At 45.6% G+C, this 18,713-nt stretch overlaps 1 protein-coding gene across 8 annotated transcripts in view; it reads left to right on the top strand.

Annotated features, from left to right (window-relative positions):
* Positions 1–18,713, top strand: part of ATP11C (ATPase phospholipid transporting 11C (ATP11C blood group)) — a 106,317-nt gene that overhangs the window by 34,950 nt on the left and 52,654 nt on the right. For all 8 annotated transcript variants that reach the window (XM_035126431.3, XM_035126428.3, XM_035126430.3 and 5 more), the window contains 5 exons: positions 6,025–6,144; positions 10,557–10,646; positions 13,548–13,628; positions 13,790–13,897; positions 14,523–14,651. In XM_035126431.3, the coding sequence (XP_034982322.3) occupies positions 6,025–6,144; positions 10,557–10,646; positions 13,548–13,628; positions 13,790–13,897; positions 14,523–14,651 (528 nt within the window). The remainder of the gene's footprint in view (positions 1–6,024; positions 6,145–10,556; positions 10,647–13,547; positions 13,629–13,789; positions 13,898–14,522; positions 14,652–18,713) is intronic.

Raw genomic sequence — 18,713 nt, 5'->3', positions numbered from 1 at the left:
AGCCCGGCACTCGGGTGCACCGCACCCCTAGCACCTATGGGTAAGACGGCCCTGTGTCTACTCCAGCCTTTTTGACCTGGCATTCTCCAGATCTTTCAGACTGATGCATGGTCAAGCCAGCATGGTCACTAATCAGGGGTGACCCAGCCGAAGTAGAGCATTTCAGCAGTGGAAAATTATGCCTCTTCACTTGGAAAGAAGTACCATTGACTATAATAGGCATTACTTTTCTGAGAGTGTGTGTTGTCTTCATGGTTGCTTTAAAGAGGAGTTGCACAAACTTCAACTCTTCCACAAAGATCAGTGGGAGGCATTTTTGTGCTAGAGTATTCTAGAGGATTTTGGGTGCATTCAGATGTAGCAAATGTTGTACTAGTTTCCCCAGTTGTCCTGTTTTCTAACGATGTTAATTTTGTACTTAAGTACCTGGTGTGCTGTGGAATTTTGACTTTTTGAGAAATACACTGGCGTGCTGTGCTAAATTTCATATTCACAAGTATTGTGGCACAGCAATGACCTTTCTACACATGTATGCTCCTTTTCTCCTATGATTTCCTCATGAAAACAGGAAGGAACTGTATGCCAGCATCCCACCCCAAATTTTTCAGTTTTCTCCTGGGGTTTTCCACGTTAAAAGGGCTGCAAATAGATTATTTCTGGAATCAGATTAGAGCTAAATATGTGCTATAGTCCATTAGTTTTCCTGAAGTGGCTTTTGTGTCATGTGAAAGCCCAGATACAATGCAGAAATGCACCTAGGGAAATATTGGGGAAATGGAACAAACTTTTGTGTGAATAACTCAGGCAATATAAATGCCTTAGTAATGAATTTATACTGGGCAAGTCCACACACCATTCTGCATTATTAGTTCTGTAATATTCCAATTTTACCTCAATTGTCTGGAGGAGCACACTTGCACTATACTGTACAGTAACAGAAAAACAGTAGCAAGGAAAACTCTTGGAACATGTGCGGCATGAAAAGTTGCAGAATTTCAGCTACGGAACATACATTGACAGGAAATAAAGCAGTATGCCCACCTGGAAACTTGCAGGTGCAAATGGTATTGAAAGGATAATAATAATTATAATAATAACAATTTATTATATATACCCCGCCCATCTGGCTGGGTTTCCCAAGCCACTCTGGGTGGCTTCCAACCGAATATTTAAAACAGTACAGCATCAAACATTAAAAACTTCCCTAAAGAGGGCCGCTTTCAGTTGTCTTCTAAAAGTAAAATAGTTGCTTATTGCCTTGACATCTGCTGGGAGGGCATGCCACAGGGCGGGTGCCACTACCGAGAAGGCCTTCTGTCTGGTTCCCTGTAACCTCACTTCTCGCAATGAGGGAACCGCCAGAAGGCCCTCGGTGCTGGTGTTGCCGATAAAGTACAATGGTACCTCAGGTTAAGAACTTATTTCGTTCCGGAGGTCCATTCTTAACCTGAAACTGTTCTTAACCTGAAACACCACTTTAGCTAATGGGGCCTCCTGCTGCCGCCACGCCACCACCACACGATTTCTGTTCTCATCCTGAAGCAAAGTTCTTAACCTGTGGTACTATTTCTGGGTTAGCGGAGTCTGTAACCTGAAGCGTCTGTAACCTGAAGCGTCTGTAACCCGAGGTACCACTGTATGAACAACGAAACCGGTGTTGTTGTTTTTTCTGGGAAACTCGTTTGCCTTGAAATGTACCGAAATGTATTGTGAAACCTGTTGGGAAAGCTATTTAACTATTTGCATGGGGAACGGTTGGATCAACAGAATGACCACCGCTTCAATCCTTCCAAATCCTCTTTCTTCAGATCAATTGGTTGTCCGGGTGAATTATGAGATTTCTCAAAAAAATATCCCATTAGCTGCTTCTGACTTGAAGTACTGTAATTGTACTTAGTGGCACTGCAGTGTGTTTCAGTGAACTTTACATATGCCATTTCTTGTAATGCATAAAATAACCTTGCAAACTACCGTAGGTTGGTAACACTGGCCTCTTGCTCATTTCAGATGAGTTCAGGCCATAGACAAGATTTGGACCGGAATGACTTTGTCCATAGTAAGTCTGGTTCTGTATGGGAGAGTCATTAAAACAGCCTCTGCCAAGCTGGTGCCCTCCAGATGTTTTGAACTTCAACTCGCATTAGCCTTAAGCAGAGGTTGGATGGCCACCCGCCATGTTTGATTTAGTTGAGACTCCTGCATTGCAGGGGTTTGGACTGGATGAACATGGGGGACCCTTTCAGCTCTACAGTTCTATGATTCAGTGGTACAATCATGGATGTGCCCAAAGAGCCATACCCTGCGACGCTGTGGAGTGACTCGAGTTATTGTGCCGTCTCTAAGCCAGTCACAGTGACATGTCCCAGTTATAAGCACTATATAGCCTGTTCAGACAGCCCATATTTGGCTGAAGATAGACGTGCATTTGAGCCATACAGGCCATTGCATATTTGGTAGAATTGTCAACAAATCTGTAATTGTGCCTCAATCCTCTTTCATTCGATGCTGCTCTCTTGGGGCAAGGGCTGGGGGACATGTGGGGGCATGTCCCCTGAAGCTGATCTCTCCCTACCCTCTGGCTTCCCAAATTCTTTTCAACCTTGTAAACACCTGTAGTTGGATTACTTTGTGGAAAAGGTCAGTCCCTGGTCAGCCCTCACTCTGTGTCCTTCCAATTTGGCTTGTCATTCAGGGTCAAACTAGATCTGTTAAAAATTGAGCTCATTCTTCCACCCCATTCAGTATAATGGAGAATCTTAAAAAGCCTGCTATAACTTCTTCTTCTTCTTCTTCTTCTTCTTCTTCTTCTTCTTCTTCTTCTTCTTCTTCTTCTTCTTCTTCTTCTTCTTCTTCTTCTTCTTCTTCTTCTTCTTCCTCCTCCTCCTCCTTCTCTTTTCCACACAGAAGTTGTTGAAATACATAGACCTAACAGCTCAGCCAGAATGGATTAAGCTTGATACATCTGTGTGTGTTGTGCACAGGACTTTTTTAAAATTTGATTTTAAAAACAAAGCAAAGGGAAAACGTGTAATCTTTCCGCTTTCTGCCAGAAGTGGATGCAGTTCTCCCCCTCTTATACACAGACGCAGGTGGCACTGTGGGTTAAACCACAGAGCCTAGGGCTTGCTGATCAGAAGGTCGGTGGTTCGAATCCCTGCGACGGGGTGAGCTCCCGTTGCTCGGTCCCAGCTCCTGCCAACCTAGCAGTTCAAAAGCACGTCAAAGTGCAAGTAGATAAATAGGTACTGCTCCAGTGGGAAGGTAAACAGCATTTCCGTGTGCTGCTTTGGTTCGCCAGAAGCGGCTTTGTCATGCTGGCCACATGAACTGGAAGCTGTACGCCGGCTCCCTTGACCAATAGAGCGAGATGAGGACCGCAACTCCAGAGTGGGTCACGACTGGACCTAATGGTCAGGGGTCCCTTTACCTTTACCTTTATACACATATACATCTCCCCCCATTTTTTAAATTGGAGTCCCCCAAAATAGGGGGCGTCTTATACATGGGGGCATCTTATAGATGGAAAAATACAGTATCTTCTGTGGTTCTGCTGCATGGGCAGGCTTTCCCCCCAGTTTTGTTGTGGGCAGCAATCACAGGTCCACTTGGGGTGGTGAGAGAGCAGGGATCCTCAGGAAAGATGGGCAGTAAAGTATCACTCCCTCCAGCAAGGAGCCTGTTACCCCAAGGGTAGATGTTTGGGGGCAGGTTTTTCCAGACCCCCACATCCCTGGATTTTTAGGAATCGCAGCCTGTTCCCTCCCTCCCTCCCTCCCTCCCCCCTCTCCCCCCCCTGTGAGAGATATCTCTTCTTTGACCATGAATGATGAAAAAAGATCATCTATCCCTAAGGAATACAGCGGTGGAAGGGAAAGTATTGCCCTGATTCACCATATAATTCAGAGGCTGTGCACACCCCAAGCAAGCACACCTGCATGCAACATATAATTTGGCATTTATTCAGCTCCTGGCAAAGCTCTGTTCATGGCCTCGACAAACAGACTTCCACATTGAATTGAAGACCAGGGTTGCAGTTCTTCTTTGCTGCTCAGTGCACCCCATGAAGATGTTTTGAATGGTAAATGTACAGTACTGCCACGCTTATGGTTGCGTGGAGGCCAGGGAATAGTTAGGTTTGGAAGGATTTTCCATTTTATTTTCATCTTCCCCTGCGTGCACTCCTGAAAGAGAGTTTGGGAGGAAGGAAGCAGGAATGTGAATTTGCTCCTCATGGTCCTGGATCATTTTTTATGTCAAGGTCTTTGTGCAGAAACTCTCTGATCCGACACTTGATGCTCCTGGGAATTTCCAGTACAAAGGTCCGGTCAATGATGGATATGTACCTCCAGTTGCATTAATGCTATTTTTAAACTGTTGTCCTCCCCTGCAATAGGAGGAAAATCCTCTCCTTACTACTTGGTTGTGAGCAAGGTTTTTCCACACTGGAAGGAACGAAAAAGGTTGGGTGTGTGACTATCGGAGCTCGGCATATAAAATGCTCTGGAGTATTATCCAATCTCACATCAGTTGATTGTGTTGTATGTGCTTTTTTTGCCGTGACGTACTTTTTCTAAAAGTTCTTGCGTGGTCTTCTAAATCCTCCTTTGTTTTCCCATTGTTGGAGAAGGTAGATTGGATGGAATGGACTGTGAATTGGATCTGGTATGTTCTTACTGGGTTTGTCTCTTTTTCCCCATTTTAGGTAGAAAAATTTATTTTATTTTATTCTTAACTTAATATCTTTTTTTAAAGGAACTTTCACCCACCACGAGCTTGCCTGCCCCCAAATATGCCTATTGCAGGAGATTGTGGGAGGCAGAGATTCTGTCTTGCACCTAAGTTTGAGGGGGCCTGGTGTGTGTTGCGTTGTGTGATGTCATGTGTGCGCGATGTGCGCAATACATCATATGCTTGGTGACATCACATATCAGGAGGAGGCCAAGCATGGAGCCCAGCATGTCACTGCTTCCTCTCTTGCGCTCAGGAGGAGCCAGTCGCTTAGCACTAGCCTCTTCTTTGCCATCCGATATTGAGGGGGCCAAAGACTCATCCACCCTTGGGAGTTGGTGCGCCTGGTGGGATGTGTTTTGGGGCCTTGCTCTCTTGAGCATGAGTTCTGTGGGATGCACCTAGTGCAGCTGCATTCTGCTGTGGGAGATTAGCTGCCCGTAAAGGGGTACGTTTGTTTCTTGTGGTCGTCTCATTGGAAAACCTCTGATAAGGTTGGAAGAAAGTCCCTGGTCCTGGAGCATGCTGGAAATCCTCATTTGCAGAAGATTCTCCTTTGGAGTCAACTTGTTTTCCTGTTGGAAACACCTGCACTGTGTTGTTCCTCCATTTCTTGGTGCCTTCAGAAGGAAGTGACCATTCAGTGGTCTAATGTGGAGCTCCCAGGAATGTTTGTTTGGCTCCCATGGATAGCATCAAAACGCTGGCTTTCAGTTTTACCCCAAAGCTCTCCCAGTTACTAATTGCTGCTTTGCTTCCACTGTTGCTCTTAACGGTTTTGTTGTTGCTGCTGCCGCATCGCTATACACAAATCTGGTTTTTTCATTATTTTTATTCTGTGGTAATTACTTGTTTCATACTGTTATCTGCCTTGTGGCAGGATATAATGTTTCAAATGAATGAAATAGGTAGCTTGGATATAACTTTAGGAAAACAGCAGCATATGTAAATTGTGTACCGCCAGCTCTGAATAGAGTTGTTCTGTACGTTTGGAATGGTAATTTCTTTTTGTGGGACAAATGTTCTCTGCACATCCATGGAATTTCCCAAGAGATTTCCTCACTGACTAACAATAGGAACGGCTCCCCAAATGCACAAATGAATTGTGTGCATGGAGGTGCCCCTGACATCCAGTGAATGCCACAAGCCCTTGGGAACATGGAAGCTCCATGTTGTTAATGAGCCATAGGCTATTGACCCAGGGCACCAAGGGTGCAGAATTCCACAGGCACGGAAGCCTGCTTAGCAATACGTTTGGGGGCCCGTGACTTAATCCTCTTCCTCTTCTATTTGCAGCTTCTCGGGGACGAGAAACGTGTTGGGACACGAACTGTCATTGTTGGCCACCATCCGCTTCCCACGCCAGAGGCTTACATTCCGCAGAAGTTCTGCTCTAACCAAATAGTCTCTTCCAAGGTACGTTTGCCACATGAATGCTGTTGTGGGAATGGCATGCGAGCTCTTGACAATTCATGTGAACACCATAATAACCATGCTTTAATTGCTACACCGGCCCACCCGACCTGTTTTTATCTTCACAACAACCCAGCGGAGTATTTCAGGCAGAAGGGATGCGGCCGGCCGAAGGTCACCAGTGAGCATCATGGAAGACTGGAGCAGGTTCTCCTGGTCCTTCATAGTTTAGATACTCAGCTCATAACCTGCAAGTACTTAGATCATGTTCAGGTTACAGAACAGGTTACTCCAGAGTGTGCCATCAGCAAAAGCAATTTTGTGTTCTGTTACTTTTCCCCCAGACTTGTTTTGAACTTGGGAATCACTCTGACCATCATTAACCTTATGACTTGATAATGAGTTATGAGGATCACTCGCAAGCTGTGCCTGGTTTTTGCTTGTTTTTGTTCGGGGAGTGTCATTTGTTTAAAGCTTACACTTTGTTAGTGATCCAGCTCATCCAGGAGGTCCTCCAGGCATAACAAGAAATCTCTTGCAAAAAGGCAGTCTGTGAGACCCTTTATCAGTCTGGAGCACCTATTTTGCTGCTATTTTGCAACTCTGTCTGTTTTAGCTAAGAATAAAACCTATGCATAAAACCTTTCCCAATCCTGCAAGGTGTTCCAGTTTTAGAACTGCATGAAACAAAAAAGACCCATAGTTCATCTTTTGTAGCTTCTTCCGTCTGGAAGCCCAGCTAAGGGGTTTATTACATTTACGAGTGGGAACTGCAATAAAATGTCGCAGAGGGTATTGTCCAGTGTTCCAGGTAACCAACCGTATCTTCTTCCAAGACACCCCATCCGGTTATTATTGTTATTTGTTAAATTCGTATGCCACTCTTCATCCAAAGATCCCAGGGTGGTTTGCAAGAGAAAAATACAAAATGAGAATTCAAAATACATAATGGAACAACAACAAAACCCGCAATAACCCCACTCCCACAAACACGTTAAAAAAGCCGTAGAAAGTTAATCAGCTGAACACCTGGTTGAAGAGGAACATTTTTGCCTGGTGCCTAAAGATATGTAATGAAGGTGCCAGACCAAGCCTCCAGGAGGAAAGCCTTCTGCAATCAAGGGGCCACCACAGAAAAGGCCTTTCTTGAGTTGTCACCCTCCAAACCTCTCCTGGAGGAGGTGGCACATAAAGAAGGGTCTCAGATGATGGGTCGCAGGGTCTGGGTAGGCTCATATGGGGAGAAGGAGTCCTTGAGCTATTGCAGTTCACTCTCCTACACACACACACACACACACACACACACACACACACACACACACACACAGAGTTCTCTGGGTCCCCGTCCCCCCAATAGACACTGAGCATGGTCAGTCCTCATTGAACTGTTGTGTTGTTGCTGTTACTGTTATTGTTATTTTGTCCCCTTGGCTTTTTATTTCTTGCTTTTTCGTCACCCTTTGGGATTTTTGCTGACCCAACCTCCTCGTTTTCTCCGCTACAGTTCCTTCAGGCACTTGCCACCCACGCATGCCAATACAGGGAGTCATATACAGAACCATTTTGGAGCGCTGAAGCCGGAGAAATTTCCAGATAATTAGCAAATACAAAATGATTGTGAATTATACAAGGAGAGCTTGGATAAAAATATTAGGGTCGACAACCCTAAATATTTTTTTAATGTGCACAAATCTCCGTTTCTTCTGTGCAGTGATATTTGCAAAGTAGAATGAAAGTATAAATTGCACCCAAACTTCAATTTTTGATTTTGATTTTTTTTTTAAAGAGCTAATACAAACCAGGCAAGGCACAGCACAAGCTGCCCCTCTGGAATCTTTTAATATATTTACTGTTGCATTGACTGGGAAGTCTTGGTCTCATTGTGTGTAGCTTGGAAGGCGGAACAAAAGGCAGCAGTTTTTCCAAGCCAGGAAAGCAGGTGGCTGCTATCAGCGGGCAAAAGGGGAGTTGCGTAAAACATCGTGACAACCTCCGCTAGTGGTTGACATTCAGCAGATTCTGTGCATCAACTGTCGTATGTTTCATGTGCCTTTTGTGTGCTGGGAAAAGGTCGGGTTCCCATACCCGCTTTCTCTGCTCTGCAAAGCACCCACCTGCAGTTTTCATGTGGTCTCGCGAAATGACTCAGTGCAAGCTCAGCTTGCCATTTAGTGGACTTGCCATTTAGTGGACGAGCCTGATATTTTTTTTCGGGGGGGGGGGGGGTCTTTCTTGTAAGTGCAGAGCTCCTGGTGTTTGCTGGATCAATTCAGAAGCTTGTCCTTTGAGTGGTGAAAGTCTGGGCTGTGCAGAAGGCAGATGAGAGGATTGACCCTGGAGCTAGACCAGCATAGGAAAGGTGGTCCTTGCCAAGGCCCCAGGCTAACAAGAGGAGAGTCAGCGGCTACCCTCGATGGACACAGTCATTCCAGGGAGATGCTGCAACCTGCTGCCCTAATGTCTCGCTATATGGTCTGGCAGATCGTGGAGCTATTGGTTCTGGGTTCTGGGTTCTAGCCCCAGACAGTAGTGCAGAGCTTTTCATGACACATTAGTGTGTTGGCTGCAGTGTGTAGGTGTGTCACACGAATGCTCCCCATGCTCCTCCTGAGGCTGGAAAGGGGTTAGTTTAACCTCCAGTTTGCTAGTAAAATTGAATTACTATCTCGTGAAATGATGCATGTCTAAAAAGTGCGTCACCAACAGGAAGAGTTAGGAAAGCTCTGCAGTAGCACAAGAAAGTTGTTGTTGTTGATTAAATCTGTATACCACCCTTTATCCATACATCTCAAGGCAGTTCACAACATAAAAATGCACGATAAAAACACAAACTACAGAATAAAAACAAGAATGAAAACAAAAGAAAACAGCAACCCCCTTCTACAGAAGGGCCACATTAAACCAAAGAAACAACAACACACAAAATAACCAGCTGTGGCAATGATTACCTTTGGTGCCAGGTTTCTACTGCAGCTGGATTTGGCTGATCTAGGAAGCTTTTTGAATTCCTCTTATGGTCAATTTAAAACCAGCCAGAGCATGGGTTAGTCCATTTGTTCACATATTGAATATATATCCCAACTTCCTCACACACCCCAGAACTCAAAAGTGGCATACCCCTTCCTCTGTTAATTCCCACAACCACCCTGTGAGGAAGTCACAGCTGAGAGGCAGTGACTGGCTCTAGGTCAACCCAGGGAGCTTCATGGTCGAGTGGGGATTTGAACCCTGGTCTCCCAGGTCCTGGCCTAACACTCTTAACTGCTGTGCCACCCTGGCTCTCACCGCACTGTGAGGGAGGCCACAACATCTCTGGAGGCTATACTGTTTATTGATCAGTAGCTTGAGAAGACGCGAAAGGGTTGGTATTCTGTAAGCCAGTGGAGGTAGCTTCCAATGACTTGGTATTGTTGAGGCAGAGGAGGAGCCAAGAGGTTGTGTCAAATGCATACCTTGCCAGAGCAATATGTTTGGCAGCCTTTCATTTCAAACCAAGCGACTGAAGACGCGGTGCATTTTGCCATTACGTTTGGAAGCACTTTCTGATATTTAAGTCATGGTGCTTGTTCAGCAATGCAGAGGCAGTAACTGGTCCTCAAGGCTGCCCTCTCCACTTCACCTTATTTCAAGCTGGCTTGTGTGTGCGGGAGAGACAGGGAAAATGCCTCCCCCTTTAAACCTTCACATCTCTTGTTTCTGGCACTAGAATTTTTGAGTGGGGTTATGCGCCGAACCTTTTGCAAATGCTGGCGTAAGACCCACGGGACACGGCTCATAGAAATGAAAGGAGGAAAACCCAACGTTTCTGAGTGGGTAGCAAAGCAATCTCTTCACGGAGCAAGATGCTTATTTCTTTCCGTTGGAAATGACACCAAAGGGGTGTGTGGATGTGTGTGCATGCGTGCCCATTATAATTGTTTGCCCCTTTAAAAGCCACCCATTTTATATTTATAGACAGACAGATAGACAGAGATAGATAGACATATTGAACAGATGATAGGTATTCCAATTCTGGTGTGGTCTTCAGAGGCAGGGCTGGCCCACTCCACCCATGAGGGAAGGTGAGGTGACCACCTCATGCAGCAGAATCCAGAGGGGCAGCAGATCCAGCCTCTGAGGATTACATCGTCCACAGCCACTCCAATACCATCTCTTGGCAAATAGGAGGCACTGCAGGTCTCTTTCCATCCTCGCTCCCAATGTAGATCTTTATTCTCCCATTGTTCCTGATGTAGTTCCTTGACCATCACTTCTTCCCTGGTGGGGGGTGATTTGTGTGTGTGTGTGTGTGTGCGCGTGCCCTTTTCTGGTTAGCTTCAGGTGCCGGAATGTCTCAGGGCAGCCCTGTTCAGAAGAGGCCATTGTTGGTCGAAGTCTTGGTTCATACCTGCCTCTTTTGCTTTTTTGCCCCACAGTACACAGTCTGGAATTTTCTTCCAAAGAATCTCTTTGAACAGTTCCGAAGAATTGCCAACTTTTACTTCCTTATCATTTTCCTTGTACAGGTAAGGCTGCTTTAGAAAAAGCAATGAAGGTGAGAGAGAATGTTGCTGGTGTGTGTGTGTTTGTGTGTGTTTGTGTTTAACTACCAGTCATTGAAATGTTTCAATGCCACCCTGCTAAAATACTCTTATTTTCAAGGCATAAGTTAGTGGGTTCGTGTTTACAGAACACGACGACAATGGTGTCATTTGCTCCAACATAGAGACTATACATTATATAGCTGTTTATCTTAAAGGATCAAAGATGCACCATCCCCTCCCTCCTGCACACACAACAGCTTGTGATGAGGCCCCCAAATACCTCCCCTGTTACATTGTGAGATGCTACACAAATGCAGAAGTAAATTTCTGAGTATGCATTTCTTGGTGGGTAGGCGAATAGCAACCACAGATGTGGGCTGTGTCCTTTTCACTTCTGCTTTCTGATTAAAGAGGCTAGAGCCGAATCGGGAGACTCTTATAAAATAACAAGCAAGCTGAAATTCTGCAGACCCAACTGTTTCAGGGAAGGAAAGTAGGGGAGTGGGTCCAGGTTCCGTTGATGTTGGATGGGTTTTCAGTGTTTCAGCATTTTTTTAAAGAAAGTGCTCCTGACCTGCAGCATTGGGCACCAGCCACTGCTCTTGGGCAGCATATCTACTGATGTTTACATCTTGGCCCATTCCTCATAAGCCTGAACCTTCCTCAGGCTTTGCTAAATGGAGTGTGTTGAATTCACCACTGCTGCTGCCTGCTTGATGATTGCATCTTGCCTGCTTTGAAGACAGAGTGCTTTGCCAATTTGCATCTCATCCTTGTGTCAGGGGCAGAGGCATTAATGATCTCTGAGGAAGTAGCTCCAGCTAATTTGCATGACAATGCTAAGATGGCATCGCCCCACCTTCCAGATAACTGTAGAATCCTGTTCTGAGCAATCGGGGCTGGTTATGAAATGTATAGCCTTGCTTATGCACCAGGCTAACCGGCTGCCACTTCCACTTCCTTGGGCGGTGTGGTTCAGCTTGCCAGGAGCAACAAATTCAACAGGAATCTCCCCAATCCACGTGGGGCTTTAACTCGGAACAGGTTGGAACAGAGGCTATATTTAACTTAAAACAAATCGAAATAATGCCACTAGGCATGGATGCAGTTTTGTCTCTCGGTTCCAGTGCTGTGCAGTCAGTTTTGGAAGAAATATCCCCATGTTTCAGTGAATTGCATACAGCTGATTTTTGCCCAGAGTTGACCCGTCATGGTCAATATCAGTGGGTCTACTCTGAGTAAAAGTTACTTGAAAACTTGGCCATGGAGAGGTGTGTATGGATTATCACACTGTGATTAAAAAACAACAACAACATCCAACTGACTTATCTTCTAAAGCAGAACACCCCCGTGAAAAATCTCGTGGCTACCTATTTCTGCCAAACCTCCCCCTTGCCCACCCCAGTTAGCCTTCACCATAGGAAAGAAATTCATGTTATAGTCAAATGTTTGGCATCGGATTACAAAAGCATTGCTCCTGTGCCAGGCATTAGTAAAACCTGGCAGTTAAAGGCATGGAACCCGTCAAATTCCCCTGTCAATGTGTTTGTTCATTGTTCTACAAGAGGCTTTTTTTCTTGTGAAAACTGCACAGCTTCAAACACATGCCATAATAAATCCATTACGGTGCGGTCATACACGTTTACTGAGAAGTATGCCCCACTTTCTTTAACGAGGCTTATTCCCAGGTAAGTGTGTGTCTTTAAGCCTTAGTCTTTAAGGGTGCTGCAAAAAATTTTTAAGTGTCTGTTTGTTGTAATAACATAGCTAACCCCCATAATTCATACATCGTTGCATCTATCAACGGCTTTTGGCCACAGTAGCTATGCTGTGTCTCCACGGTCAGAAGCATAAATGTCTCTGAATATCATTTTCTGGAAGCCACAGGAGGGGAGAGGGCTCTTATACTCAAGTCCTGCTTGTAGGTTTCCCAAGGGCACCTGGTTGGCCTCTGAGAGAACAGGATGCTGGACTAGATGGGCCACTGACCTGATCCTGCAGGCTCTCCTTATATTCTTATCATTCCGAGTGCCAAGTACTTTTAGTGCTGGAGTAGCTTGGACCACTGGAATAACTGTTCTAGTGAACAGACTTCTTGTAGCGTGAGCTGAGCTCTTGAGCAAATGTGCATGTGTGTGACAAACCTCCATTTACAGTGCAAGCTTAGCACATACTTGATATCAACTGCATATCTGTAGCAGAAGGCTTTGACACACTCAATCAGCCTTGGGTCTTCAGATGTTTCTGGGATAAGATTCCTGTCACTCTCAGCCAGTTTGAACAGGTATGATGCTGTTTGCAGCCCGACAACATCTGGAGAATCAAAATTGAAGAGTGTTGGCTTCGAAGAAATGAGTTCTTTACTACTACTACTACTACTAATAATAATAATAATACACACTTGGATTCACATGGCGGGACATATAATGGAAAAGGATGCATTCAGACGTCACATTATTCTATTTGGACACCCAGAGAGATCCCTTCACAAGCTCTTCACAGCAATAAAGCGGGAATGAAGAATATACATGGGTGCTTTTCTTCTTATCTGGAAGACACCTCTGCCATTCGAATGAATGGAAAACTTTGCCACATCATTATCAAAACTTACTAGGCACTTGCTACCAGTGATTCACCACATGCTATAAAACAGAAGTCTAAACGCATTGTTGTACAGGAAATTTTGCACGTAAACACATGCAATTCATTAAAAAGGAACGGCATGCACTCTCTGGTTTTCCCCCTGTGTTTTCCACGTTGCAGTGTCAGTTTATGTTTGCTGCTTATAAAAGCTGAGGACATCAAACAAACCAATCTTTCACCAGCAAATATCCTCTTCTTCAATTCTCCCCCCCAAAACCTGCCTTTCCCCCTCTTTTGCAGGTCATAGTGGACACACCAACCAGCCCCGTCACGAGTGGACTTCCTCTATTCTTTGTTATTACCATTACAGCTATTAAACAGGTACTTTCGTTCTCCCCCCTTCCCCCCAAAAAAAAGTAAATGAAAAAAGAGGATTACCAATTTAGAGCTCTCTCCCTCACCTCTTTTTTTCTTTGTTTCCCTTTCTCTTGTTTCTTGATTGTGATGACTTCCGCCCCCTGCTCCCTAATTTATCCCTCCAGGGCTATGAGGATTGGCTGCGGCACAGGGCTGACAAAGAAGTAAACAAAAGCACCGTCCTGGTAATCGAGAATGCAAAGCAAGTGAAGAAGGAGTGCGAAGGAATCAAGGTGTGGTATGAAAGAGGGGAGCAAGCTTTCGGGGCACTGGGAAGCTCCAGGGAGCCTGCAGCGAAAGGCAGAGGGTGGGGTGTGAGTGCGGGGAGAGTTGTTATTAAAACCTTGCATTCGTGCTTGCTGATGGACTCTGGTCCCCTATGGCTGGTTGGGGTGGCTGGGAATGGGCTGAAGCACTTGTGTGTTTTGTAGCAAAGACGAGCAAGGTTTCTGCACATTGGAAATTGTCTGGGGCCTTCAACCACAGGGAGCCATAGGCAGCAAGGAGTTCTGTGCAGGCGAGTGAGCAAGCTGGTCTCTGCACCCCTCCTCTGCCATTCCACTTGGCAGAAGGCTTTCCCCTCTTCTGTAATACAGCACGATTGCAACTTGTGTGAAGGCTACATTCTGGGCATGGTGCACAGAGGCAGGAATGTGTGTACCCTGCATGAGCTCCCCCCCCCCCCCACCGCTCCCAGCACGGCAGAGAGCTTTAGATGCCTTCTTCTTCGCTTCTTTGTTGTCGATCTGTATCAATAAAGCCTTTTCAGCTGAAAGGGGTTTTTTTGATGCTCTAAATAAGTACCTCTAAGCAAACATTTCTGCAGCACGTTGACATTTATTTGTTCTGGTCATTAAGGTTGGCGACATAGTAGAGGTAACGTCAGATGAAACCTTCCCATGCGACCTGATCTTCCTCGCATCAACTCACAAGGATGGGTGTTGTCATGTCACTACAGCTAGTTTGGATGGAGAATCAAATGTCAAGGTAACAGAATGGGTAAACAGCGCATCTGACCTGCAGCCCTTTTATCTTCACTAAGCTTTGAAGCGGTAAATCTTGGCTTTCCAAAGCTTTGACACGGCACAGTCTTCTAGGCTGCAAATGAAGAGTGACTTGACTGTCACACAAAGGAAAGCGAAATGCATTCTCTTTCAGCCATGCTCTCTTCCTGACTTGCTCATTCTATATGACAGGATATTTTTGTGCTGGGGAGCATATGGTCATGCGTGGCCCTCAGAGCTGCACCATAGTCCTTCTCTCATGAACGGCAGGCTCCTAGTCCACAGCTTACATGGGATTATAAGAGCATGCCTTCTGTGTTCAGCACCCTGTTTTCTGTGAGGGCAGATCCAGTGATGTAGGAAGGGGGGGGGTCCGGTGGATGCTGCCCACCCCCGGGTGTCATCACTGAGGGTGGTGACCATGGGGCCTGGCCTGCAGCGCGCCCGAGCCACACATCTCTCTTGGGGAGTGACGTGATGGCTTGGGCCCCTGCAGGCTCCACACTGCCCAAAACAGCAACGTGGGGCTTGTGGACGCCCCACGTTGCTCTGCCCTGGCTTGCCCTCCCTGTGGGTGGCTTGCCTCGCCCCTGGGTGCAGGGCATTTGCACCGCCCTGGGCGCCCAAGCAGCTAGCTAAGCTGCTCGGCAGATGAAGCCGCCGCACCCTTTTTGGGGGATTCAGCGGTGCCTTGTCTTTGAATGTGGATTTCTCTAATAGCCACTGATAGAGCGCCTTCTCCATTCAATGCGAAGGTGGATAAACCATTGGATTCATGGTTCTTCCATGCAGCCAGCCACGGATGCACAAGCCACCCACTGCTGCCAAATTCACCACCCCCCAGCAAATTTTGCTGTCTGGCAGGGGTGTGCCTTATAAACTGCTGCTTGACGGGCTGAGGGGATCATGATTGCAATGGGAGTCATCCCTGAGCACCTTCCTCTGAATGTAAACTGCACTTCTCTTGGCCCACCCAGTTACTGTTATGCAGGCTGGCCAGAGTGAGACCTTTTGCTACTGGTGTGTGTTGGGAGCAGCTGCACTTCTCAGTCTTAGCAGGGAGACCTCTGGAAAGTCGTGTGTGTGTGTGTGTGTGCGTGCGCATGCCCCAGGCACACAATTGGCATGTCACCCTCAAACACCCACTGCCTGCAGCCTATTATGATATCACAAAAAATAAAATAAAACTGGAAATAGTTGGTGCCATTCTGAGCAAACATTTGCCCTGCAAAAAGGCAGAAATCAGTTAAATCAAAAGTCTGAAAGGCAGCGATGCTTCTGAATACCAGTTGCTGGAAACCAAGGGAGGGGAGAGGGCTCCTGACCTCCCCTTCTGCTCCCTGGTCTTGCACAGGCAGCTGGTTAGCCATTGCAAGAACAGGATGCTAGATTAGATGGGCCATGGGCCTGATCCACCAGGTGCTTCTCATGTTAAATGAGGGGAGGCTTAGGTTTATCTCTAGGTGAACAACTAATCAATTTTACTCTCTGCCCATTTTTAATAGTTGTACAAAATACCATTTTAAAAATACAATAGTGCCTCTGTGTATGTTATACACTGTTCAATATTTCAATCTTACTTCATATGCAATATGATTCATAACATGAAGTCTGGCTGATAACAGCAATAAGATCGCCCATCCCATGATTTATTGTTTCATATTTCCTTTTGAAAGATAACAGAGCCCGGGACCACCATTATCCTATGAAATATTCTCTCTCTCTCTCTCTCTCTCTCTCTCTCTCTCTCTCTCTCTCTCTCTCTCGTGCATGAACACACCCACCCACCCGTATGGACCATTCCATTTTCTGTACATTGCCAGATAAAATATCATTGAACTTTGGTGTGTGTGTGTGTGTGTGTGTGTGTGTGAGAGAGAGAGAGAGAGAGAGAGAGAGAGAGAGAGAGAGAGAGAGAGAGAGAGAGAGAGACATTATAACATAATAGAACACTGGTGTTTTTCTGGCATGGTTAAACTATGGCATGCATTCTCATAGGAGACAGTGTTGGCCTTGGATGTCTTTAAAAGAGGATCAGACAAATTCACGGGTGATAGGGCTGCCAGTGGCCACTAGGCTCAATGGCTATGCTCTTCCCCCATGCTCGGAGTCCGTGTTCTTCTGAATACCAGTTGCTGCAAACCACAAAAGTGAGGAGTGCTCATGTCCTGCTTGCGGGCTTCCTGTTGTCATCTGGTTGGCCACTCGGAGAACAGGATACTGGACTGGAGTGGCCACTGGTAAAAGGTTACCAGACACCCCTGTTTCCCGGGGACAGTCACTGCATTTACAAATCAGTCCCCATACAAAATCCATTGAAGTTGAAAAGTGTCCTCGGATTCATTGAAAAAAAAAATCTGGTAACCTTACACTGGTGTGATCCAGCCAGCTTGTCTTCTTCTCATCCACTGTTACCGCAAGCAAGTCATGCTGATCCCCCCCCTTTCCGCCTTCAACTTTCCTCCAAAGCATGTCCTGTATCTTGTTTTGCAAGAACAAGGTGCAACAGGATGTGCCTAAGAAGGAATGTACTTAAAATGTTTAATGAGCTTTTTCTATAAATCTTTGGCAAGGAAGCGCAAAGCCCATGAGCTTAACCTCCAAGTTGTGAAAATGTCTGTGTGCTTTTAATGCCATTCATCATCTCCCACTGCTGATGCAATAGAGCTGTTTCTCATCCAGCTTGAAATGAGGAAAATTTAGAGATAACGAGCTAGGGAAGCATCTGGGTGAGTTTTGTTTATGAAGATGGATCACAGCAGTGTCTCCTGCTGACAGAAGTGATTTACAACACCCGAGTAGCATCTAGAAATAGAACCTCTTAAAATGGCAAATTTTAAATCCTTTGTCTGCTTTCTAAGTTAATGAAGAAGTATCTGCGTAGCCAGGGATGCCGAGAATAGCTCTCCCTCCTCCACTGACATTTAATTCTCTTACCTGATTACCTTTGAGAGATCCTGGGCCAGGACTCAGGGGAACAGGGAAGACAGAACAACTGTTGAAGCACCTGCAGCTTTTCATGAAACCTGGAGAAGTTGATAGACTGTTCTTCAACAGGTCTCTGGAATCAACCCATTAGGACATGGTTGGGAAACCTGTAGCTGTTGCTAGACTCCAGCTCCCATCATCCCTGCTCCCTGGCCAATCACTGATGGGGACTGGAGTCCAATAGCAGCTAAAAGGTCACAGGTTCCCCATCCCTGAATTAAGATTTTGTTCACCGTGGAAAGCAAGTTAATGGCAGTGTAACGCTATGCATGAGTTATCAAGAGTAAGCTGCTCAACTGGAACTGCAACCCCACAAGGAGGAGACAGGCATCTATTTCACATAGGATCTATCTGTATATTCCCAGCTTATTTCTATATTGTGGGAGCAAATAATTGGCTCAACATGCATTTTAATTTAGTAGGTTTACTCAGTTGGTTAGTTGCTGAAGCACTTGTGTCTTGCTTTATGCCCCAAAGGACTCTTGGGGTAGCTTGCAGATAGCTTCATTATTTTATATTTATAAAAGGTATTTATATACCACCTGTTCATAGAATATAGCATGGCAGTGCATAGCAATTACATACAGTAAAATATATAAAAAAAGATTAAAATGACTGGCCAATCAAAGATTTTTTAAGCAGCTGCATAGACCTGTTGATGTAAAACTATCTCCAGGAAAGTCAGAAGTGAGGGTGCCTGCTGAGTATGTGTTGGAAGAGCATTCCACAGCATGGGACTGACATTAAATGCCCAATTTCTAGTAGGTGTCAGTCAAGCCTCTGTAACACAGGAAGCAGTGCTCCTCTGGATGATCTCACTGATCGAGCTGGGATAAAAAGCCTTTAAAAACCAAGCAATAACATTACAGCTAACGCAGCAGTAGTGATAGTAATAATGAGCCCCTTGAAGATGGCTAAAACACAGATCAGCTAAAACCAATTCCTAGTAGCATTTCCAGCAATCAAAGCACCACATGAGCTCTGTAGCTTGTTAGAATCGCCCACTGTGCAAAACGGTCTGTGTACTCTAGGGACAGTAAACAGCTGCTTAACAGAT

This window comes from Zootoca vivipara, chromosome Z2 (assembly GCF_965207765.1).
Source record: "Zootoca vivipara chromosome Z2, rZooViv2.hap1.1, whole genome shotgun sequence".
NCBI classification, from domain to species: Eukaryota; Metazoa; Chordata; class Lepidosauria; order Squamata; family Lacertidae; genus Zootoca; species Zootoca vivipara.
Note: the sequence above shows the minus strand (reverse complement) of the source record. Positions and strands in the feature narration are given on the sequence as shown.